The sequence below is a fragment of the Scyliorhinus canicula genome, chromosome 18 (assembly GCF_902713615.1).
Source record: "Scyliorhinus canicula chromosome 18, sScyCan1.1, whole genome shotgun sequence".
Classification (NCBI taxonomy): domain Eukaryota; kingdom Metazoa; phylum Chordata; class Chondrichthyes; order Carcharhiniformes; family Scyliorhinidae; genus Scyliorhinus; species Scyliorhinus canicula.
Genome location: NC_052163.1, coordinates 123,400,683 through 123,426,581, shown reverse-complemented (window position 1 = coordinate 123,426,581; position 25,899 = coordinate 123,400,683). Strand labels below are relative to the sequence as shown.

The 25,899-nt window shown below is 47.8% G+C and overlaps 1 protein-coding gene across 4 annotated transcripts in view; it reads left to right on the top strand.

Moving 5' to 3' along the window:
- Positions 1-9,386: 9,386 nt before the first annotated feature.
- Positions 9,387-25,899, top strand: part of LOC119953366 (ADAMTS-like protein 5) — a 139,378-nt gene continuing 122,865 nt past the window's right edge. The window contains exons 1-2 of one of the 4 annotated variants that reach the window (XM_038777559.1): positions 9,387-9,554; positions 10,418-10,490. In XM_038777559.1, the coding sequence (XP_038633487.1) occupies positions 9,469-9,554; positions 10,418-10,490 (159 nt within the window). In that variant the 5' untranslated portion in view covers positions 9,387-9,468. Of the gene's footprint in view, positions 9,555-9,751; positions 10,049-10,417; positions 10,491-25,899 lie in introns of those variants that run through there. The other 3 variants (XM_038777557.1, XM_038777558.1, XM_038777560.1) reach the window with 3 other exon arrangements.

The following is a 25,899-nucleotide window of genomic DNA, read 5'->3' as shown; positions in this document are numbered from 1 at the left end:
ATTACTGTGGATTGCTGGTAATCCAGTGACAATACCTTTACACCACCACCTCCCCATAGTTCCAGTAGGCGGGATTCTCCGCTCTTGTCCGTGGTGGGACCCGTTGCGAGGGAGAACGGGAGCTTGGCATTGCAGTCAAAATTCCAGCCATTGTCAGCGACAGCGGAAAATCCCATCCGCGGATGAGGATGAAAAATTTCAGACAGTGTCATCTGCAAGAGGAAAATAACGCTGCTTCAAAGGACAGCGGCAACCCAGGTAACAGTGACCCATGAGGAATAAGGAAATAAGGCCGGCAGGACAATGGTCTGTTCTGCTTCCAGCCTCTTTGGGAATGTGCCCCACCCACTGCCCTGGAATGGGACTCGATTGATGCGCCACCCAATGTATAGCCCTTTGTTTTCAGGGCACCTAATTTAAGAAGCTTGACCACAACACAGTGTGGAGCTAAATCGTCGCTGGATCCACTCCAAAATGCATTTGTCAGCGTACTGAGTTCCTGAAAAAGGAAAACCTGGTTCCCAGAAATGATCTAGATGCCAGAAGAGACATATTAGGAAAAAAGTTTCTATTGTGCAATTACTTCCAGAATTGTATATGACTGAAGCTTTCCAAAATAGAAATGTTTTCACAATGATATCAATTTTTAACACGTTCTGCAAAAGGTTGAGCTGGTTGGTTTATTTTTAGGTTTATTGAAGCCACAACAAACTTCACTGCTTCTCAATTTTTTCAGGACATTACTCCTCGATCCCTCTTACATTTGCTTCAACTTTCTCATCCTCCTCTTTCTTGAATGGTTATCTTTATCCTTTTCCTCTGTCCTCCCCATACCCCCTGCCTCCAGGTGCCCTGTGACCCCCCCATGCTTGCACCCCCACCCTCGCACCCCCACCACATTGCCTGTGTGTGTGTGTGTGTGTGGGGGGGGGGGGGGGGGGGGGCAGGGGGGGACAAGCAGACGTTCAGATTTGACACCAGTCTATGGACTCTAGTTGCGATTCAATCATTCAACCCATCTCAGAATCATAGAATTTACAGTGCAGAAAGAGGCCATTCGGCCCAGCGGATCTACACGGCCCATGAAAGAGCAGCCCACCCAAGCCCACACCTCCACCCCATCCCTGTAACCCAGCAGCCCCACCTAACTTTAGGACACTACGGGGCAACTTAGCGTGACCAATCCACCTAACCCGCACATCTTTGGACTGTGGGAGAAAACCGGAGCACCCGGAGGACACCCATGCAGACACGGGGAGAACGTGCACACTCTGCACAGTCACCCAAGCCGGGAATCGAACCCAAGTCCCTGACGCTGTGAAGCAACAGTGCTAACCACTGGGCTACGGTGCCGCCCACCCACATCTTGTTTTTATGAGCAAGGAAGGTTTGTGTGAATGGGCTGCAATAGCGGAAAGTCACCATTTCTGTATCACAATTCGAAGTAGAAGTCTAACTGGTTCACCCCCTCCCTGTAGTGATATGCATCACTGTATATACACAAGGGATTCATGTAAATACACCACAACTAAGTAACCACTAGAGGGAGAACCAGAGATGTATATAATAGACAAAACAGGAAGTCAAAGGGACTCTTCACAGGAACAACAGCTGGTGAGCAGGACACAGACCGGCAGCTCAGATGTAACATAGTATAAGCACTGGAGAGAGAACGAACTCACACAATAAAGCATCTACTTCAACAGTGAGACTACGAGCTTTATTCAGACACAAGGAATAATGCATCACCCCCTCCATTTCCCAGGGCTGCTGATTGCCGCCCCACTTTATACCTTCCATTTCCTGGCCAATATGTTCAAGTCACTTGCTCCTTAAGTCTTTTCCATTACAACTCTTGGTATGATTTTTTTTTTTATAAATGTTTTAATTCAGTTTTCATATTTTATATTGAACAAATTACAAATTGTTATGAGAGAAAAAAAAAAAACAAACACGCAAAAATTAACATACATATTTACAGGTAAGCATCTTCGTAGTAGTAACTGCGCCCCCCCCCCCCCCCTCAACATGTTTATTTAGTTTGGTTTTGGGCCTTAGCTAGCCATCGAACCCCCGTACCGAACCTGTAGCCCCCCCCCCCTCCCGCTACCTTCCCCCGACTATTCTTCCTCTTGTACATTGGCCACAAATAGGTCCCGGAACAGTTGCATGAATGGCTCCCACGTTCTGTGGAAGCCGTCGTCCGACCCTCGGATGGCAAATTTGATTTTCTCCATTTGGAGAGATTCCGAGAGGTCGGACAGCCAGTCCGCAGCTCTGGGCGGTGCTGCTGACCGCCAGCCAAACAGGATTCTACGGCGGGCGATCAGGGAGGCAAAGGCAAGGGCGTCCGCCCTCCTCCCCAGGAATAGATCTGGCTGTTCTGAAACCCCGAAGACCGCCACTATCGGGCATGGCTCCACCCTCACTCCCACCACTTTGGACATAACCTCGAAGAAGGCTGTCCAGTACTCCACGAGTCTGGGGCAAGACCAGAACATGTGGGCGTGGTTGGCCGGGCCTCTTTGGCACCGTTCACATCTGTCTTCCACCTCCGGGAAGAACCTACTCATACGGGTTCTTGTTAAGTGGGCTCTATGTACCACTTTTAGTTGCGTCAGGCTGAGCCTTGCGCACGTGGAGGTGGAGTTGACCCTATGCAGTGCTTCGCTCCAGAGTCCCCACCCTATCTCCATCCCCAGGTCGTCCTCCCATTTCCTTCTTGTTGCGTCCAGTACGGTGTCGTCCCTATCTACCAGTCGGTCATACATGTCACTACAGTTCCCTTTCTCTAGGATACTTGCGTCCAGTAGGTCTTCCAGTAGTGTCTGTCGTGGCGGTTGTGGGTACGTCCTTGTCTCCTTTCGTAGGAAGTTTTTGAGCTGCAGGTACCGTAGCTCGTTCCCCCCAGCTAGCTGAAATTTCTCTGTCAGTTCGTCCAGTGTTGCGATCCTGTCGTCCGTGTATAGGTCCCTGACTGTCAGTGTCCCCCCGTCCTGCCTCCACCTTTTGACGGTGGCGTCAGTCAGTGCTGGTGTGAACCTATGGTTGTTGCAGATGGGAGCCCTGTTCGACATTTTGGTCAGGCCAAGTTGCTGCCGCAGTTGGTTCCAGGATTGGAGGGTGGCTGTCACCACTGGGCTGCTGGAGTGTTTTTTGGGTGGGGATGGGAGTGCTGCCGTGGCGAGGGCCCGGAGGGAGGTTCCCATGCAGGAGGCCTCCTCCGCACGCACCCACTCAGCTTCTGGCTCCTGGATCCATCCCCTTACTCGCTCGGCTGTTGCTGCCCAGTGGTAGAATTGTAGATTCGGGAGGGCTAGCCCTCCCCTGGTTTTTGTTTTTTGTAAGACCTTCTTTGGGATCCTAGCATTTTTACCCCCCCATACGAACGCCATGATGAGTTTGTCCAGCGCTTTGAAAAAGGCCTTGGGGATGTAGATCGGAATGGATCTAAACAGGAAGAGGAACCTGGGCAGTACGTTCATTTTGATCGTCTGAACTCTCCCCGCGAGGGAGAGCGGGAGTGTGTTCCATCTTTGCAGGTCCTTTTTAACTTCCTCCGTCAGGCTGGTGAGGTTCCATTTGTGGATCCCTTTCCAGTCATGGGCTATTTGGATCCCCAGGTAGCGGAATTTATGTCGGGCTTGATTGAACGGCAGCCCCTTTAGTGCTGCCCCCCCCCCCCCCCCCCCCCTTGCGGGTGTACTGGGAAGATCTCACTTTTGCTCATGTTGAGTTTGTAGCCCGAGAAGGCTCCAAACTCTTTCAGGAGCGCGATGATTCCGTCCATGCTGCTTTGTGGGTCCGAGATATAGAGGAGCAGATCATCCGCATAGAGTGAGACTCTGTGCTCTCTACCTCCCCTTCGGATCCCCCTCCAATTTTTTGCTGCCCTGAGCGCGATTGCTAGCGGTTCAATTGCTAGTGCGAACAGCAGCGGGGACAGTGGGCATCCTTGTCTGGTGCCCCTGTGCAGCTGGAAGTATTGGGAGTTGGTATTGTTGGTCTGTACACTTGCCATGGGAGCGTTGTATAGGAGCTTTACCCAAGCGGTGAACCCTGTTCCAAGCCCGAACCGCTCCAGTACCTCTATGAGGTATTTCCACTCGACTCTGTCGAAGGCCTTTTCTGCGTCCAGGGAGACGATCACCTCTTGTGTTCTCTCCCCGGAGGGGGTCATTATCACGTTCAGCAGGCGCCTGATGTTCGCGGTAAGCTGTCTACCTTTGACAAAGCCCGTCTGGTCCTCTGTGACCACCTCAGGTACACAGTCTTCTAGCCTCTTGGCTAGGATTTTGGCCAGTATTTTGGCGTCTGCATTCAGCAGAGATATGGGTCTGTATGACCCACATTCCGTTGGGTCTTTGTCTTTCTTAGGTATCAGCGAGATTGAGGCCTGTGCTAACGTGGGTGGCAGTGTGCCCCTAGCTAGCGAGTCTGTGAACATCTCCCGCAGGTGCGGGGCCAGCGCTGTCGCAAATTTTTTGTAGAAGTCCGCCGGGAATCCGTCCGGTCCCGGCGCCTTCCCTGCCTGCATGGAGCTAATGCTGTTGGTATGATTTTATTGCTGTGAGGAAGAGCAATATTTTTGGTTAACATTGCTTCCTGTTTCCCTGTGTTACACTTCATCTTGTTAAGCCTTCCAAGCTAAGGAAAACCTTTCTGTGAATGAACGATTGTCCAGGCATCAAAAGGCATGAAGCGCAGATGAATATTTGGGGGGGATTCAGGGGCTGATTCAGGGCCCCTCAACGCAAAACATACTGTAAGTGAAAACTGAAAGGGTGGCACGGTGGTGCAGTGGTTAGCACTGCTGTCTCACGGCGCTGAGGACCCACATTCAATCCCGGACCTGGGTCGCTGTCCGTGTGGAGTTTGCACATTCTCCCCGTGTCTGCGTGGGTCTCACCCCCAAAAATGATGCACCTGCTAGGTGAATTGGCCACACTAAATTGCCCCTTAATTGGGAAAGAAAAATTGGGTACTCTAAATTTATTTTTAAAAATAAGTGAAAAATGAAGTTGACAGTTAAATGAAACATCACCATTAAAATGAAAGTGCATCGAACATCTTTCTTAATGGTAAGTTCTGTGTGGGATGACAAGGAGGTCTTGTGGCACGGTGGGTACTGTTTCTGCCTCTGTGCCAGAATCTCCGGGTTCAGGTCTCACTCGAGAACTTGATGGCCAAGGAAGGTGCGTTCATAACGCGGTCAAACAGGCTGACTATCAACCTGCAGAAATCCTACCACACACGCCAATGGCTGGCGGCAAGAGTGGGAGAGACATCTGGTCAACCATGCTTGATGTGGAATGGCGCCCCATCAAGGTATAAGTCCCTGGTGACAGACTAGCGACGTGCTCCAGGAATTATTATAATATTAATCTTTATTATTGTCACAAGTAGGCTTACATTAACACTGCAATGAAGTTACTGCGAAAAGCCCCTCGTCGCCACACTCCGGCGCCTGTTCGGGTGCACGGAGGGAGCATTCAGAATGTCCAATTCACCTAACAAGCACGTCTTTCGGGACTTGTGGAAGGAATCCGGAGCACCCGGAGGAAACCCATGCGGACACGGGAATTACTAGCTATGGAAAATGATGAAAGTCTGCCTTAGTGCCCTGCTGGGTGCGGAAAGGGAATGGGACAGGAGGATTCTTGCCAAGTGTCCCAACCAATATCTGCAGCATCTTCACTCAACCAACATAACTGAAAAAGAACAGATTGTCTGGTCATTTATCGTATTTCTGTTTGTGGGAATGTGCTGTGTACAAATCGTCTACTCCATTTCCTACATTACAACATGGACCACAGTTCAAAGTGTCTGTAAAGTGCTTCAGCATGCTTTCAGGTTGTAAATGGTGCTATGAAAGTGCATGTCTGTATAAAGTTATTTCTTTCACGGATGATTCCAAATCCTATCAATCCATGGCACAGCGCGTTACAATATCGTAGGACATTAGAGTGTAGGAGTATGTTTGGGCATCATTTTCTGAGTTGGTCCTGAGGAACCTGTTTTGTTTATATTATGTACTTAAAAGCTGCAAAACTGCCACTGTAAAAGTTCAATCTGTTATAACAGTGCAACATGTTCTGTAGAAAGGGATTGTGTGTAATTTGGTATGCAAAGTGAGTATAATTTGTAACGCGGTAAGAATGTGTTTGTTTCACAACATCGGCAGTTGAAAATGATTTGCTTTCATAATGTGGTTGCAGGTGAGTGGTCGGCCGATCAAAACAATGACAATGCTATTTGATGGCTAGAAGGGGCTGGGTTGGTGACCCCAGCTTGGGGCAGTGGTTAGGGGATCACAGCTGACACCAGGGGTGAGGGAGAGAACAGACTGGTCCCTTATAAGCTCTTGACTGACCCCTGCTGGAATGGTGGCGGTGTTGCATGAGTTGAAAACCTGGGTTGGCTCGAAGCTCTTCCTCACCCATTCACTTTTTCTATGGTTGAATAGCCTGCCAACACTCACTCCCTGAACTCGCCCAGGAGGAAGAGGTGGATGGCCAAATCACCAAGGGGCAACCAGCGACTGCGGAACGACACTCAATTATCTTGCAGAGGGAAAAATAAACTATTGGAAAGAAAACGGGGATTTCTAATTCACTGGAATGGGTGTTCAGGATTTTATATATATATTGGGGTTCAGGGCACCAATTCCAAACTCTGATTTTAAACGTTACAGGAAACAATTGAAACGTAATGAAGGAAGAAGATGCAAGGAAATTAGACTTTGTCTAAATGTTTAAGGGAAATGGAATCCTTGGATGAATGCTCAATGTAAGCTGCCCCAATGTAATGTATACCAGTGGTGGGCAGGCCCAGGGGCCACATGCGACCCGTCCAGGTTCTGAATGTGGCGCACAAGACAATTCCTTGACCGTTCCCCACGCGCAGAGTTGCCACAACCCATTGATTTCCTTCCGTGTAGTTTTTTTCTGCCCGGTTTGACTGAAGTGATTCGTACGTCAAGCAAGGAAGAGCGAGGTGAGGAGCGTGCTGATTGCTCACAACACTGACTGAGAGAGCCGTGCGCTCTCTCAGTGTAAATATTTATTTTGTTTTCACCATTTTAAGTTGATGACAGCTGTATTAATACATAAATGATTAAGCATTTTCTATAACTCGTCATGAAATATTCAGCGTGCATTAAAAGTGTTTAATCTTATTCATGGGGTCAGGGTTAGTGAAGAAGCCCCTTTTCAATCCTGCGGCCCATTGAGATGAAGTAGGGCCACTCATGTGGTCCATTCACAAGCCCAGGTTTTCCATCACTGCTTTAAAAGCTTTAACGTCTGGGCAGCACGGTGGCGCAGTGGTTAGCACTGCTGCCTACAATGCTGAGGACCCGGTTTCGATCCCGGCCCTGGATCATTGTCTGTGTGGAGTTTGCACATTCTCCCCGTTTCTGCATGGGTCTCACCCCCACAATCCAAAGATGTGCAGGTTAGGTACTAAATTGCCCCTTAATTGGAGAAAAATAATTGGGTACTCTAAATTTAAAAAAAAAAAGTTAATGTCCTGGATTGTCAAGGAAATGCAACCAAGGAACCCGTAACCCCCCCCACCACCGACCTCCTCCTTATTCCCCCTCCACCCGGGTAAATGAATATCAGAGGTCAGCATTGGAGTCGTCACATCTGAACCTGACGTTCCAGCTCCAGAGGCAGGAGCAGAATCGGACAATAGTACGCCAATGGATGTACGCGGCATTGTGATGGTGCAGATATGCGATCGGAAGTTCATCCCGGGGTCAAATATGACACCAGGGTTGCAAACAATCTGCCTCATCCTCAGATTGTTGCCAGGGGGAGGGATGGAGTGATGGAGTCAGTCGCGAGGGGCACGGTTTCTGGGACTTCCCACTGGCAGAATCTTCCTGGCTTGCCGAAGTCAAGACCCCCGTGGCACGTTCCCCGGCAGCGGGACAGGCAAGACCTGCAAAGCGGAATATCCCGCCGGCAGCCAATGGCGAGCCACCTCCGCTGGCGGCAAACACGCCGAGCTGGTGGGACGGAAAATCCCGCCCTGGGGAGTGAGTTTTATTTATTCTTTCCTGGGATGTGGACGTCATTGGCAAGTCAAGCATTTGCTGCCCATCCCTAACTGTCCTTGAACCTGATGAGGTTTGTCAATGGTTTCAAGGTCACCATGGCTGAGATTGTAGAATCCCCCCAATGGAGAAGGAGGCCATTTGGCCTATCAAGGCTGCACCGACCCTCCGAAAGAGCACCCTACCCAGGCCAACACCCCCCCCCCCCCCCTCCCACCTCCCACCTATTCATCAAGGCCAATCCACGGCCAACCTGCACATTTTGGGGGCTGCAATAATAATAATAATAATAACAATCTTTATTAGTGTCACAGGTCAGCTTACATTAGCTGGTTTAGCTCAGTGGGCTAGACAGCTGGTTTGTAATGAAGAACAAGGCCAGCAGTACGAGTTCAATTCCCGGACCAGCTTACTGGGAATGTGGCGACTAGGGGCTTTTCACAGTAACTTCATACCTGTGACAATAAAATATTATTATTATAACACTGCAATTATGTTATTGTGGAAACCCCCTCACCGCCACACTCCGGCGCCTGTTCGGGAGAGGGAGAATTCAGAATGTCCAGTGGGCAGCACAGTAGCATGGTGGTTAGCATAAATGCTTCACAGCTCCAGGGTCCCAGGTTCGGTTCCCGGCTGGGTCACTGTCTGTGCGGAGTCTGCACGTCCTCCCAGTGTGTGCGTGGGTTTCCTCCGGGTGCTCCGGTTTCCTCCCACAGTCCAAAGATGTGCGGGTTAGGTGGATTGGCCATGCTAAATTGCCCGTAGTGTCCTAAAAGTAAGGTTAAGGGGGTTTGTTGGGTTACGGGTATAGGGTGGATACGTGGGTTTGAGTAGGGTGATCATTGCTCGGCACAACATCGAGGGCCGAAGGGCCTGTTCTGTGCTTTACTGTTCTGTGTTCTAATTCACCTAACAGCACGTCTTTCGGGACTTGTGGGAGGAAACCGGAGCACCCGGAGGAAACCCACGCAGACACGGGAAGTAAGTACATGCAGACTCCGCACAGACAGTGACCCAAGCCGCGAATCGAACCTGGGACCCCAGGTGCCATGAGGCAACAGTGCTAACAACTGCGCCACCTAGTTTATCCATTCCAGGTTATTAATTGAATTTAACTCCCACCAGAACCCTGGTCCCCAAAATAATTCAGGACCTCTGGATCACAGCTGGAGAATCGCTGCTCCCCCCAGCACACGGTGCATGGATACAGAAACGATTCTGAGGGAGAGATCCTGTCCCTTTAAGCAAAATGAAACACGCCCAGTTCATGAATATGCAGTTCAGTTCCCTGAGACTGGCCCTTGCTATTTAACTGATACATACATGAGAGACCCGGAAAAAAGAATTCTCTTCACTCCCAGTGGATTGTTTCAGCTGCCAGTAGTTCCAAAAACTTTGCGCTGATGCTAAACTTTTCAACTTCCAGACAGAAGGTCACCGACGCGTGGAATCTTTCACCCACATTAGTGCAGCAAAGGATCACCTACCTGTATGTGTGTGTGTGTGTGTGCGGGGTGAGGGGGGTAGTTAAAAGAATGAGTACAAGTGGCCAGTGAAACACGTGTTTGTATTTCAAAGGGGAGGGAGAAAAGATATTGTGACGAAGGATGAAACTTGCAGGGAAATGACTCCTATCTGAGGAGAGGTAGTTAAATATTGAGAAGAGATCGCCGGTGGGGGGGGGGGGGGGGGGGGGGGGAGATTGAATAAATGAACACGTTAAATTCCGCAAAGCTTCAAACCAGATAGGACGCGACTGAATTCTGCTGGCTGCACTTTTACTGGGAGTGAATCATCACCGACACATCGCCTTGGACAGCAGCTGAAGGCAACCTTTGCTTCCAGTTTGGGCATTGTCAATATTGCAGGCGATCGATTGTGAAGATCTGGCTCAAGATGAAGCTACGAGATGACAGTCCCAGATAAGCTCTCAACGTTGCAGCGCAGACGAGTGGGATCAATAATGCTCCGCCTGTGCCCCTGGTATGTGCAGTAAAATCATTGACACTGGCTCTATCTCAGAGTCCACTCCCTGAAGGTGGAATAAAATAGTGCCTGCTCCCTTTTAGACATTTTTTTAAAAATTGGATCATCGCGTGGTTGGTGTTGCTGAACATTTAAACTTTGAACAGGGCTGTTTACTTCGTTACTGATGCTGGGATGATGTCCTGCCCTGTGGTTATAATTTGATGGAGGAGGCAATTTATTGTGACCAGTGCAAATGTTTCGGGTATTGTTGTTTTCTGGGAGGGGGGATTCTGAGGGCCTTCTCTCTATTTGCCTCCTTAATGTGTGTGTGTGTCTCTCTCTCTCTCCCCCCCCCCCCCCCCCCCCCAAACACACTCTCTATAGGAGATGGTACTGCTGGAAATCCTGGTTGCTGGCTGGGTTGGTGCTGGGGTTTGGAGCCCTCTGCAGTGCTCAGGTACGTAACAGTATAGACTGAATCAGTGTCGTATACACTAATATACACGACACACACAGACAGACATCCACACACACACAGATACACACATCCACACACAGAGATACACACAGACACACACACACACATCCACACACTCAGACACATCCACACACAGACATCCACACATACCACACACTCAGCCACACATACACAGGCGGACATATCCACATACACTCACAGACATCCACACACACACACACAGACATCCACACACACACAGACATCCACACACACAGACATCCACACACACACACACATCCACACACACAGACATCCACACACACAGACATCCACACACACAGACATCCACACACAGACACACACACACACATCCACACACAGACACGCACACACACATCCACACACAGACACACACACACACATCCACACACACACACACATCCACACACACAGACATCCACACACACAGACATCCACACACACAGACATCCACACACAGACACACACACACACATCCACACACACAGACATCCACACACACAGACATCCACACACAGACACACACACACATCCACACACAGACACACACATACACATCCACACACACAGACATCCACACACACAGACATCCACACACAGACACACACACACACATCCACACACACACAGACATCCACACACACAGACATCCACACACAGACACACACACACACATCCACACACAGACACACACGCACACATCCACACACAGACACACACACACACATCCACACACACAGACATCCACACACACAGACATCCACACACAGACATCCACACACAGACACACACACACAGACATCCACACACACAGACATCCACACACAGACACACACACACATCCACACACAGACAAACACACACACATCCACACACACAGACATCCACACACACAGACATCCACACACAGACACACACACACACATCCACACACACACATACACACACAGACACATCCACACACATCCACACACACAGACATCCACACACACACACATCCACACACACACACAGACATCCACACACACAGACACACACACACACACAGACACATCCACACACATCCACACACACACATCACACACAGACACACACACACAGACACATCACACAGACACATCACACACACATCACATGCGTGCACAGACATCCACACACATCCACATACACACACAGATATCCATCCACACACATACACAGCCACACATACACAGACACATCCGCACACACAGCCACACACACATGTTCACAGCCACACATGGACACACACATACACAGACACACAAACACACAGGCATCCACACACACAGGCATCCATCCAACAGAGACACATACCGATCCACACACGCACATAGACACACATATCTGCACACACACAGACATCCACACACTCAGACACACAGCATCACACAGGCACATAGATCCACACACAGAGACAATAATGCCAGCAAAATACATTGGATCATTCGCCAGTAATTAATGTGTGACTGTTAATCTAGGATTTTCCCTGCCATTTCCTCTTTCTCTTGTTTTGTTGCTGTTTTAGAAGCAAAGCTGTTAGTGAGATCAGAAGGCATCTGCTAATGGTTAAATTGACTACTGTTTTCAGTTCCTTCATTCCGAGGTTGTCTTTTTATTGTTTCGGAAAGGGGAGGTTGCTAACAAGATGCATGTACAAAGACAAGGTGAACCTGGTGCTGGGCTTGGCCAAGCTTGCCATAAACAGGTCCAGGCAGCGGGCGATCGAGGGAGTTGTCCAGCCCAATTGTCTGCCCCTCAGCCGTGGCAATATTCACAGCTAGATGTGCCTGGAGAGGGAGCACGTGGTGTCCACTGGCACCATTGAGGCCTTCCATTCCCGATGAGTACCACAGGGACTGGGGTGTTCTATCGCCCCCTTTGGACACGTTTTGGTTTAATTTGTAAAGTTTCCTTTGCGATTTGTTTTTGTTTGATGCAATATAACTTTAAGGGGCTGCTCTTTTGATTTATCCCTCAGTTGTTTAATTGGTTTAACCTAAAATAGTATAAGAACAATGTGCACTCACAGTGACACAAAAGGCTCTGCAGCTATCAACTACTTGTGACTGTAAATCCCCTACGGGATATACATCTCTCAATGTAACCCTGCCTACCCTGGCAGCACAGAGTGGCAATTAAACCTGGCTCCATGTATTGCTCAACAACGCAACCAAACTAATTGTGTTCCTGTTAAATAGGATTTTTCTAATGATCAGGTGATATTTTGAATAAAATCAGTAACTTTTTTAATTGTTCCCCAATATTAAAATAATAAGAACCAGCTGAATCTTGTAGCTACATTTACGGCATCGTTATAAATAAGGGCCTGGATTTTCCTTCCTAATATCACAAGGGTCGCCTGTCCCAACATACAGGTATAAACTCAAGTCTCCGTAGTCCCAGATGGCCAGAGGCTGCTGTTCCCTTTTGAGGGGGGGAGAGCTGACTGGGTTTAACTTGAGGGTCACCGCACCTCACGTGAGGGGCAAGGTTGAGAAGGCGGGGCCTTCATGAATAACCTCAACCAGTACGAGGATTAGGTTGTGAAGTGAAGGAATGTAGAGAGGGTATTGTCACTGGGCTAGTAATTCAGAAGCCCAGGCTAATTCTCTGCGTGGGCCACATGGGTTCAAATCCCACCACAGCAACTGGTGGAACTTGAATTCAATTAATAAAATCCGTCTCGGTAATAGTGGACCATGAAACTATTGCCGATTGTCATAAAAATCCATCTGGTTCACTCATGTCTTTTTGGGATGGAAATCTGCCATCCTTACCTGGTCTGGCCTCCATGTGACTTCTGACCAGAGTGATTGCCTCCCAAACTACTGAAGGATGAGGGCAACAAATATTGTCCGTGTCAATGTGAGACCCACATCCTATGCCAGAATACATTTAAAAACAATCACCTTTCATGCTTGCTGACGAAATTGGAGCTCATCCACCAAAACCTCAAATTTAAGCACCCCATCCTTGTGTTCAGATCTTTCCCCTATCCCTTAGCCTCCTCTAGCGTACAACCCTCTGAGACCTCTGTACTCTCCAATTCTTGATTCTCGTGCATCCCCAGTTTTCTTCAGCCCAGCAATGGTCACCATTTCTAGAGTTGCCCAGGCCCAAAGATATGTAATTCCTTCTTTGAACCTCATTGCCTTTCTGTCCACCTTTGAGATGCTTGCCTAAGTCAAACCTCTTTGATAAATGTCTCCTTCTTTGATTTGGTGTCAATGTTTGATTAAGCTGCTGTGAAGTGCTTTGGGCAATTATTATTTCATTAAATGAGCTTGATGAATGCAAGTGCCTTTTTTCTGGATGGCAGCCTGCCAGAGAGAAGCTCCTGATTGAAGGTTGTGTGTCAACCGTGGCATTTGCTCTGGCTTGTGTCAAGGGATGAGACGTGCAAAATGGATTCTCATTATTAATTATACCAATAAATATATGTTGAATTCTTAATTGTTAATTAAGTTTTGATCTTCATTAAGAGTACTTACCGAGCCTAGTCAGTAAGTGTCTGCACAGTATTGCTCAGTCTTATATTGCACTCAGACCTGTGCAGGACTCCCAGTTCCTGACCTGTGAGTCTTGGGCAACTGGCTGCAATCTGTAGTTAAGAGTCTCTTGAATCAATAAAGGCAACTGTGCAAGACTCTTATGTAAGAATATGGATCCGACTGCGATATTGGATTTAGTTTATTGTCACATGTACTGAGGTACAGTGAAAAGTATTTTTCTGCGTGCAGCTCAACAGATCATTAAGTATATGAAAAGAAAATACATAATAGGGCAACACAAGGTACACAATGTAATTACATAACATCGGCATCGGGTGAAGCATACAGGGGTGTAGTGTTAATCAGGTCAGTCCATAGGAGGGTCGTTTAGGAGTCTGGTAACAGCGGGGTAGGATCTGTTTTTGAGTCTGTTTGTGCGTGTTCTCAGACTTTTGTAGCTCCTGCCCGATGGAAGAAGTTGGAAGAGTGAGTAAGCCGGGTGGGAGGGGTCTTTGATTATGCTGCCCGCTTTCCCCAGGCAGCGGGAAGTGTAGATGGAGTCAATGGATGGGGGACAGGTTTGTGTGATGGACTGGGCTGTGTTCACGACTCTCTGAAGTTTCTAGCGTTCTTGTTGCAAGCAGTTGCCATACCAGGCTGTGATGCAGCCTGATGTGATAGACAACTTAACTTTTGTGTAGTTGTAACAGAAGTGATATTCCTTTAAGGTGGCCTTCTTTTCCTTTGCCTTACATGTCACATTAATCACCTGCTAACAATCACAGCCACATAATAAAACTCTCAGAACATGTCAAGAACCTCTGTCCCTTCAGTGGACAAGGGATCAGGTTAAAGTTCGAAAGAAAGCTGAGGTATTATATCCTCCAGTTCTAGTGCTTTCAGAGTGACAATGTGTTGGTGGCACCCATTGTAGTGCTCCCGTCTCTATGGTATGTCCCAGTGGTAAAAGATGCCAGCCGCCACACTTGTTTGCTGATTTATGATTTTGATTTGATTTATTGTCATGTATTACCGAGGTGTAGTGAAAAATATTGTTCTGCGTACAGTCCAAACAGGTCATTCCATACGTGGAAAAAAGAACACAGGATGTACACAAACGCACAATGTAAATACACAGACATCGGGTGAAGCATGCGGAGTGTAGTGTTGCTCAGTGGAGAAGATGTGTGAAGAGATCAGTTCAGTCCATAAGAGGGTCATTCAGGAGTCTGGTGACAGTGGGAAGAAGCTGGGCTGGATTCTCCGTTTCAGCAGCTAAGTGCCGGCTGAAACTGAGAATTTGCGTCCGTTTTACAACGTCAAAATTGGTGCCGAACCCTCACTGATTCCAGGACCGGTGAGGGGCTAGCAGCGGCGCCGGGTGAAACTCCCAGCTCCCGTGCCGAAAACAGCCGGAGAATGGCCGGGTCCGTGGCCGCACATGTTACAGTGGTCCCGCCTACAACATGGCATCGGCTGTGCATGGACCCGACCCCTCATCCGCGACCCCACAGGACACCCCCTGGCCACCCCCCCAGCCCCCACGGAGGCCCCCCCCCCCCCGGCCAGCAGCATGGATCCCGGTCAAGTGTGGACCCAGTCTGCAGCCGCCACTCCGGGTTCCCGACCGCACTGACCACACGTCAACTGCGCGGTGAGTAACTTGGCCCATCGGAGCATCGCGGGAGGGCCGGCCGATGACACGGCAACACTGTTGCAATGGCGTGCATCATGTGACGCGATGACACCATTTTGGAGGGGTGGAGACTCACAAACTGGCGTCAAACTGCAGCCGACCCTGATTTGAGCGTCGGAATGGATTCTCCGCCTGATAGCTGATTACGATATCGGCGTCGGGCAACAAAGAATCCCGTTCGCTGTTTTTGAATCTGTTAGTGTGTGTTCTCAGACTTTTGTATCTCCCTTCCAATGGAAGAGGTTGGAAGAGAGAATAACCCAGATGGGAGGGGTCTTTGATTATGCTGCCCGCTTTCCCAAGACAGCGGGAGGTGTAGATAGAGTCAATGGTTGGGAGGCAGGTGTGCGTGATGGACTGGGCTGTGTTCACGGCTCTGAAGTTTCTTACGGTCTTGGGCCGAGCAGTTGCCATACCAGGCTGTGATGCAGCCAGATAGGATGCTTTCCATGGTGCATCTGTAAAAGTTGGTAAGGGTCAATGTGGACTTGCCGAATCTCCTTACTTTCCTGGGGGAGTATACGCATTGTTGTGCTTTCTTGGTCGTAGCGTCGACGTGGGTGGAACAGGACAGATTGTTGGTGATGTGCACACCTAGGAATTTCAGGCTGTCAACAGGGGTGTGTATGATATTATTAATGGGGTCCAATTTTAACTCTGTTCAAGTGAATAGGTGTTGAGAGAGTTGAAATCCTGTCTATCCAGTGACCAAGCGAGCCACATTAATTAGAAATGTTGCAGGTTTGATTTCTAGTGTGTGCTGAGCTAGCTAAACGAGAAACTCCGGCAGCAGCAAAAGGTGTATCCATAATTGAACTGTGCTCCCAAATCAGCAAGGAGAGAATCATCCTGTGCTCTCAGCTTCCATCTCCGTATAGAAGTCTGTGTTAATTTAAGTATCTTCCTCAGCTTTGCCACCATCTCGAGTCATGTTTTCTACTGGAACTTATGGTCAAGGCTCAAACATTAATTTGTATGAATCCCTTTGTGTGAAGCACTGTGACCCAAAGTAAAATTGAATCGAGTGTCTCTTCACGTAGCTCAGACTCCTGACACAAGGCAATGGCCTCACAGCTCACCTGTGAACCTTCACCATTCAAATGTTTTTTTAACTTGGGAAAAAGATCAGATGGAAGGTGTGAACAACATGTTTCCACAGGTAGACTCTGTAGCTTCCACTTATACGTGTGTGAGGATCAACACTTTAAAAGCAAATAGCCAAGGGGTAGTCTCCTGCAATGTGCCAGACTGTTTGGATCAGAAGGTGTGCATTGAAAGGCTCAGAGTGAACTTCATTAGCATGGCACTGTTTTTTTAAACATTGACTTATTCATGTTTGCATTGTTTTAGGTCGGGGCAAAGAGCCAGTTCAGTTCTGATGGTTGAGTGTTTATCTAAAGAGGCTCCTGTAGTCATAATGCAATAAAAAGCTGTAGCCCATTGAGGGGAGATGAGCCAATAGCTGGGAGCATGATATTTCACAACACAACTTGCGTATTTCTACACTTGCCCAACGTGTCTGTTGCCACAAGCACAGCATTGCATGAAAAAAATCTGCAGATTATGGACATGGCAGTTTCTCAATAATAACTTTGCCTTCCCCACGGAGATGTCATTTATTCAGCTCACTACAGCTGTGTGGCCCCAAGTATGCTTAGTAAGTTATTGTTATGCCACCTAGTTTACCATGAGCTTTTCTGGAATGTACCATTTTTGGAGTTATTTACAGATGGCAATGTGTCGTCTCCATTCAGTGCTGTGCTGTGGGGGGTGAAGTTTGGAATGTTGATGCGTGCAATGCTTTCCATGTTCTGGTATTGGCTCTTAGATGTAAGGCGGCAACTCCTTAATATCAATTTCATGCTGTGGTAAACGTCTGTGGGAAAACCACTACCTAAGGTTTGCCACTAGTGTGATGAATGAGCTACTCAGCTACATGGAGCACAGGAGCCTTTGGTTTGGTATCCAGCCCATGCTGAGGTAGATCTAACTTAACCAGGGCAATATTTGGGCTGTTTTGATTGAGCTGACCATCGCTAAGCTATGGAGAGTGTGAGGGAGCATGCCTGATGCGGATGGGAGAAATAGTTTAATACTTGCTAGAAAGTTCATATTGGATATGAAGGAACCACAACATCGGGTGTGATCCTGACGCTCTACAGAACCATATTGCCTTCATAATTCAATATCAAAACTTACACAAGAAAAACTACATAAATATTCCAGTCGGGAAACACTTCAGCAGTCAAGGGCATTCAGCCTCTGATCTCTGGGTAAGCGCTCTCCAAGGCGACCTTCAGGATGCTCAACAATGCAGAATCACTGAGCAGAAACTGATAGCCAAGTCCCCGCACACATGAGTACGACCTCATGGATTCATGTCGCATTACATTCACCCCACCATCTGGCCTGGGCTTGCGAAATCCTACCAACTGTCCTGGCTTGAGACAATTCACACCTCTTTAACCTGGGGTTATCCCTCTCTTCAGTCAATCCATCTGGACTTGTAAAGACTTAATTACCTGCAAAGACTCTCATTCAAAGTATCGTCTTGCATCATTGACTTTGTCTATATATGTGTTTCTGGAACCCACCTCTTCATTCACCTGAGGAAGGAGCTGTGCTCCGAAAGTGATTCGAAACAAACCTGTTGGACTTTAACCTGGTGTTGTGAGACTTCTTACTGTGCTCACCCCAGTCGAACGCCGGCAGCTCCACATCATGCACAAAAATTGAAAGAGAAAGCAGGTGTTTTGGCCCAACCAATCTGCATTGATGTTCATCCTTCGCACTAGCAACCGTCTCAATCTCTCATGCTTCCCCTAATCCCAAATATCTTCATTCTCCCTGCCTTTCGATCACATATCTCACCTATTCTTAAAGGCTGATGTAGTCTTCAGCTGTTTTTCACAACCTGCTGTGCCAGAATGTCGTCATGCTCTCTGTCTCAAAGTTCATCCAGTTAGTCTTTTATCTTCCCCTACTTTGACAGGTGGTGGAACTGGACAATTAATAATTACTTACATCTCTGTACCATTTCTTTTTCACTCCTTTATCATCTTCAAAAGAGTGACTGTCCATTCAAACATTGTTTATAACTAATCATTCTTGATGGGTATTGGGAAGTGTTTAAATAGAGTAAACCATACAAGCAAAACTGGGGTGGCATGGTGGCACAGTGGTTAGCACTGCTGCCGATGGCACTGAGGACCCGGGTTCGATCCCAACCCCGGGTCACTGTCTGTGTGGAGTTTGCACATTATCCCCGTGTCTGTGTGGGTTTCACTCCCACAACCCAAAAATGTTCAGGTTAGGTGGATTGGCTGCACTAAATTGCCTGTTAAATGGAAAAAAATAATTGAGTACTTGAAATTTGTTTTAAAAAATAAAATAAAAGCAAAACTGGAGTATATGGGAAAAATCTCCCCTGGTTGGAGTCATACCTGGCACAAAGGAAAATGGTTGTGGTGATTGGAGGTCAATCATCTCAACTCCAGAACATCCCTACAGGAGTCCCTCGGGCAAGTGTCTTAGGCCCAACCATCTTCAGCTGCTTCATCAATGACTTCCCTTCCATCATAAGATGGAGAATGCACACAACAGGATGGTGGAGTTAAGGCCAGGATGAGATCAGCCATGATCAAATGGCGGAGCAGACTCAATGGGCCAAATGGCCTAATTCTGCTCCTATATCTTATGAACTTGTAATAATACTAATAATAATCGCTTATTGTCACAAGTGGGCTTCAATGAAGTTACTGTGAAAAGCCCCAGTCACCACATTCTGGCACCTGTTCGGGGAGGCCGGTATGGGAATTGAACCCGCGCTGCTGGCCTTGTTCTGCATTACAAGCCAGCTGTTAACCCACTGTGCTAAACTAGGTCAGAAGTGGGGATGTTCGCAGATGACTGCACAATGTTCAGCACCATTCGTGACTCCTTAGATAATGAAGCAGTCCATGTTCAAATGCAGCAAGACCTGGACAAGATCCAAGCTTGGGCTGACAAGTGGCAAGTTACATTCATGCCACACAAGTGCGAGGCAATGACCATCGCCTACAAGAAAGGATCTAACCATCGCCCCATGACATTCAATGGCATTACCAATGCTGAATCCCCCACGATCAACACCCTAGGGGGTTGCCATTGATCAGAAACAGAACTGGACTAGCCACATTAATACTGTGGCTACCAGAGCAGATCAAAGGATAGGAACTCTACAGCGAGTAACTCACCTCCTGAGCCCCCAAAGCCTGTCCACCATCTACAAGACACAAGTCAGGAGATAATGGAATACCCTCCTCTTGCCTGCATGAGTGTGGCTCCGAAAACATTCAAGAAGCTCAACATCATCCAGGACAAAGCAGCCCGTTTAATTGCTACCCCTCCCACAAACATTCAGTCCCTCCACCACCGTGGCAGCCGTGTGTACCATCTTAGAGTAGGAACTCACTGAGGTTCGGTAAGCAGCACTGAGGTTTGTTAAGCAGGTTGGTTTAGCTCACTGGGCTAAATCGCTGGCTTTTAAAGCAGACCAAGCAGGCCAGCAGCACGGTTCGATTCCCGTACCAGCCTCCCCCGGACAGGCGCCGGAATGTGGCGACTAGGGGCTTTTCACAGTAACTTCATTGAAGCCTACTCGTGACAATAAAGCGATTTTCATTTTCATTTTTCACCTTCCAAACCCATGACCACTACCATCTAGAAGGACAAGAGCAGAAGCTACCTGGGAACCCCCACCAGCTGGAGGTTCCCCTCCAAGTCTGAAGGGCAACTAGGGATGGGTAATAAATGCTGGCCTAACCAGCGACGGCCGCACCCTGGAAATGAATGAAGAAAAAAAAAATACATTGTTAGCAAAATACTGCGGACACTGGAATCTGAAACAAAACAGAGAATGCTGGGAAAACACAGCAGGTCTGGCACCATTTGTAGGGAGCGAGAAACGGAGACCATTTGACTCTTCATTGGAAGTGTGTGTGTGTGTGTGTGTGCTCTTTTTGTGTTTTTGAATGTGACGCTGAGTGCAGTGGGAAATGGAAAGCTTGCCAATTCTGAACCTCAGTGACAGCACGTGGGCACTCCCAGGGCATAAATACAAAGTAAAGCTCCCTCTAACTGTGTTCCAGCTGTCTGCCTCGGTCCTGACCTCATGTCTTTTGAAATATCTGAATGTTTGAGACTGCCTCTTTAAATGTGGTGATTTCCAAAAGAGCATACATTTTTGTAATGACTTCATAGTTGAGTGAAAAATAGTAAGCAGAGCGTAGTCAGGGTCATAAATTAAAACGTCAAGAGAGTCTATGTAGCAATAACCTCTCAGTTAGATAAATACTGAGGTGTGTATCGGATCATAGGGAATTATTCCAAGTTAACTCCCCCTGCTCTATTGTTAAATGTTGCTATTGAGCAATTGATGCCAGAGTTCTGACAATCGCCAATTATAATAAATTAATCCCTTTAGCTACTCACTGTAAGAAACCTCCTTGAATAGTGAGCTTATTTGTCAGAATTCCTCACAGGTACCAGATTGAGACTTGAAGAGTGAAAAGTTCTAAACGACTCCACACAGAGAGAATGTCCATGAGCAAGTGCACAGCGAGTGCACAATCTATGGAGCAGATTGTGGGCAGCACGGTAGCATGGTGGTTAGCATAAATGCTTCACAGCTCCATGGTCCCAGGTTCAATTCCCGGCTGGGTCACTGTCTGTGCGGAGTCTGCATGTCCTCCCCGTGTGCATGGGTTTCCTCCGGGTGCTCCGGTTTCCTCCCACAGTCCAAAGATGTGCGGGTTAGGTGGATTGGCCATGCTAAATTGCCCGTAGTGTCCTAAAAACAAAAAGTAAGGTTAAGGAGGAGTTCTTGGGTTACGGGTATAGGGTGGATACGTGGGTTTGAATAGGGTGATCATTGCTCGGCACAACATCGAGGGCCGAAGGGCCTGTTCTGTGCTGTACTGTTCTATGTTCTTCTATGTTCTATTCCTTTGCAAGAGCATCATCTTTCATATTGAGCAATTCATACTGATTAATTCAAATGCCAATGAGAGAAATTTATTTCAAAAGTATAATAATAATAATCTTTATGAACACTGCAATGAAGTTATTGTGAAAATCCCCCAGTCGCCACATTCTGGCGCCTGTTCGGGTACACAGAGGGAGAATTCAGAATGTCCAAATTACCTAACTACCCAACAGCACGTCTTTCGGGACTTGTGGAAGGAAACCGGAGCGCCTGGAGGAAACCCACGCAGACACGGAGAGAATGTGCAGACTCTGCACAGTGACCCAAGCCGGGAATCAGACCCGGGTCCCTGGCACTGTGAAGCAACAGTGCTAACCATTGTGCTACTGTGCCGCCCAGTTAGAGTGCTAGTAGAGTGTGGCTGGGGTGAGTGTGGCTGGGGTGATAGTGGAGTGTGGTTGGAGTGATAGTGAAGTGTGTTTGGAGTGACAGTGGATTGTGCTTGGAGTAATAGTTGAGTGTGGTTGGAGGAGGTTGGAGTGATCGTGGAGTGTGATTGGGGTGATAGTGGTTCTGGGTTGGAGTGACAGTGGTGGCTTGGAGTGATAGTGGAGTGTGGTAGGAGTGATAGTGTATTGTACTTGGAGGAGATTGGGTAGATGTTTGGAGCAAAGATTGGATGGAGCTGTAGATGCAGAATCCATCTAGTTAACCTTCTAACATCCTGGTACGACGCAATAACAGAGTTGTTGACGAATTACAGTAATCAATAAATTAGCCCATAACACACTCAGACATGAGGCTTTGAAAACTGTAGGTGCAAAGTCGCCTGCTCCTTCGAACATGATATTCTGGTCAGGTGAACAGAAAATTGGCAAATGGAATTCAACCCAGAGGAGTGAGTGACACATTTGGAAAGGTCAAACCAGGTAAAGGATTAGACAATAAGGGCAAGGTAAAGGATTAGACAATAAGGGTAGTTGTGAAGAAAGTTAAGAACGTTGGAGTGAATGTCCACAGATCCCTGAAGCCAGTCGGACAGGTTGAAAGTGTTTAAAAAGCATATAGAATCCTTTCCTTTATTACTTCGGCTTTGGAATATGAGAACAGGGTGTCTATGCCCGAACAGTATAAAACTACGAGTTGAGCACCATATGCAGTTATGGTCAGCTCATTACAGAAAATATATAATTGCACTAGAGAGGGGACAGAGGAGGTTTATGAGGATGTTGCCAAGACTGGAACTTCAGCTAAGAGGAAAGGTTGGTTAGTCTGGGGTTGTTCTGCTTGAACAGAGAAGACTGAATGGGGGAGTTTGAAATGTGCACAATTAGAATCATAGAATTATAGAATAGGGTCATAGAACCCCTACAGTGCAGAAGGAGGCTATTTGGCCCATCGAGTCTGCACCGAGCCTTCGAAAGACCACCCGACCTAGGCTCAACCCCCCACCCTATTCCTGCAACCCCATCCTAAGATCCAATTTATCATGGCCAATCCACCTAACCTGCACATCTTTGGACTGTGTGAGGAAACCGGAGCACCCGGAGGAAACCCACGCACACACGGGGAGAAAGCACAAACTCCACACAGTCACCCGAGGCCGGAATTGAACCTGGGACACTGGAGCTGTGAGGCAGCAGTGCTAACCACTGTGCCACCGAGCCACCCCAACCTCCACTCCCACCACACTCCACGGTCACTCCAACCTCTTCCAATCTCACTCCACTATCAGTCCAACTACAGTGCACTATAACTACAACCTCCTCCAACCTCACTGCACTATCAATCCAACCTCCTCCAACTACACTCTACTATCACTCCAACCTCATTCCACTATAACTCTAACCTCCTCCAACCACACTCCACTATCACTCCAACTGCAGTGCACTATAACTCCAACCTCCTCCAACTACACTCTACTATCACTCCAACCTCCTCCAGACATACTCCACTATCTCCCAATCTCCTATAGGACCTGTTCCTACCTCCCATGAAAACTCCTCTAGCCCCGCCCATCTTCTAACTCTGATCCGCTAAATATTTCATTCTCCATTGGTTGAAAATCCTTTGGTCATACTGTGCATACTCTCTAGAACGCCTAAATGTCTTTGTCTTTGGTCATTGTTTCCACTATAACTCTAACCTCCTCCACCCACACTCCACTATCACTCCAACTGCAGTGCGCTATAACTCCAACCCCCTCCAACTACACTCTACTATCACTCCAACCTCATTCTACTCTTCAAAATCCCTTCATCTGAGGCAGCACGGTGGCACAGTGGTTAGCATTGCTGCCTACGACTCTGAGGACGCGGGTTCGAATCCTGGCCCTGGGTCACTGTCCGTGTGGAGTTTGCACATTCTCCCCGTGTCTGCGTGGGTTTCACCCCCACAACCCAAAAGGTGTGCCGGGTAGGTGGATTGGCCACACTAAATTGCCCCTTAATTGGAAAAAAATAATTGGGTACTCTAAGTTTATTTTTTTTAAAATCCCTTCATCTGTAACTTTGACCATATTCCCTACTCTCAAAATTTCCAACCCATTACCTCGGGACATTTTACTGAATTAAAGGTTCTATATACATATAAGTTGTCCTTCTCCACTTTGAGGTGCGAGATCAGGGTGGTTTTACAGGGACTGAAAATGATGCCTGGTCAATCAAATTCAAAGTGTTAAGTGTCCTATAATAACATGCTGCTTTGTCAGGCTGGACATAATCTAATAATGATCATCTCAATGGTGCACGTTTCCTCTGGTTAAAGCACCGTGGGGCTCAGGTTAGCGCTCAACTTCAGATTGTGCCAGATGAAACTGTGATGTGATTGTGCTTCAATACCATTCTAGTCCCAATACTCAATGGAACTGTTCTCCGCTGATACATAGTGAGCATTTAAAGGCCAGTGAGTGGAGCACATGAGAGGCCCTACTCCATCCCAGTGGGCTGCAAGATTGAAATCGGACATGTTCACTGACCCTGACACCATGAATAAGATTCAATACATTTAGTCCACGCCGAATATTTCATCAAAGTTACAGAAAACGCATAATCATTCATATATGAATAGAACTGTCATCAACTTCGAATGGTAAATACAAAAGAAATATTTGGACGCCAAGGGAGCGCGCGGCTCTCACAGTCAATGTTGAGAGGAATCAGCGCACGCTCACTTCACTCGCCCTCGCTTTACGTGCGAATCACTTCAGTCAAACCGACCGGGGAAAAAACTAGGAAGGCGGGGCTCTGCGGAATGTGACGACCCTGCTCGTGGGCCACGGTCACCAAATGTCCTGTGGGTTGCACTTAGAACCCAGATAGGTTGTATGTGGCCCCTGGCCCACCGCTGGTTTGAAGGGATATGATCTTCAAGGGCAGCACGGTAGCATTGTGGATAGCACAATCGCTTCACAGCTCCAGGGTCCCAGGTTCGATTCCGGCTTGGGTCACTGTCTGTGCGGAGTCTGCACATCCTCCCCTTGCGTGCGTGGGTTTCCTCCGGGTGCTCCGGTTTCCTCCCACAGTCCAAAGATATGCAGGTTAGGTGGATTGGCCATGCTAAATTGCCCTTAGTGTCCAAAATTGCCCTTAGTGTTGGGTGGGGTTACTGGGTTATTGGGATAGGGTGGAGGTGTTGAACTTGGGTAGGGTGCTCTTTCCAAGAGCCGGTGCAGACTCGATGGGCCAAATGGCCTCCTTCTGCACTGCAAATTCTATGATCTGTGATCCCCTCAGCCATGCGCATGTTTCTTATGAGGGGAAACAAGGGGAATTTTCCATCCTTACTCAGTGGATTGTGATTGGAAAGCCCTGCCTGAAAGGGCAGTGGAAGCAGATTCAGTATGAACTTTCGAAAGGGGGTTGGGCGAGGGAGGAATTTGCAGGGTTACATGGAGGGGAATGGGATTAATAGGACACTTCCTTCCAACGAACTGACACAGGGACAATCGGCTGAATGGCCTTCCGCTGCACTGTGCGATTTTATGATCCTACATCAAGGACATCTCATTTTATCTCCAAAGCTTTGTTTTTGTTGAGTTCCAAAGGGTAATTAAGAATATTCTTCCGTGGCAGATGATGAACTCCTTTTACCATTTAAACTCTATGGGTATCCTGTGAGGTCCCGTGTCAGAGCCAGAAATCTTGTGTGGTCCCTTGTCACTGAACACTAACCCACATTGTCAAGTGAATCAGA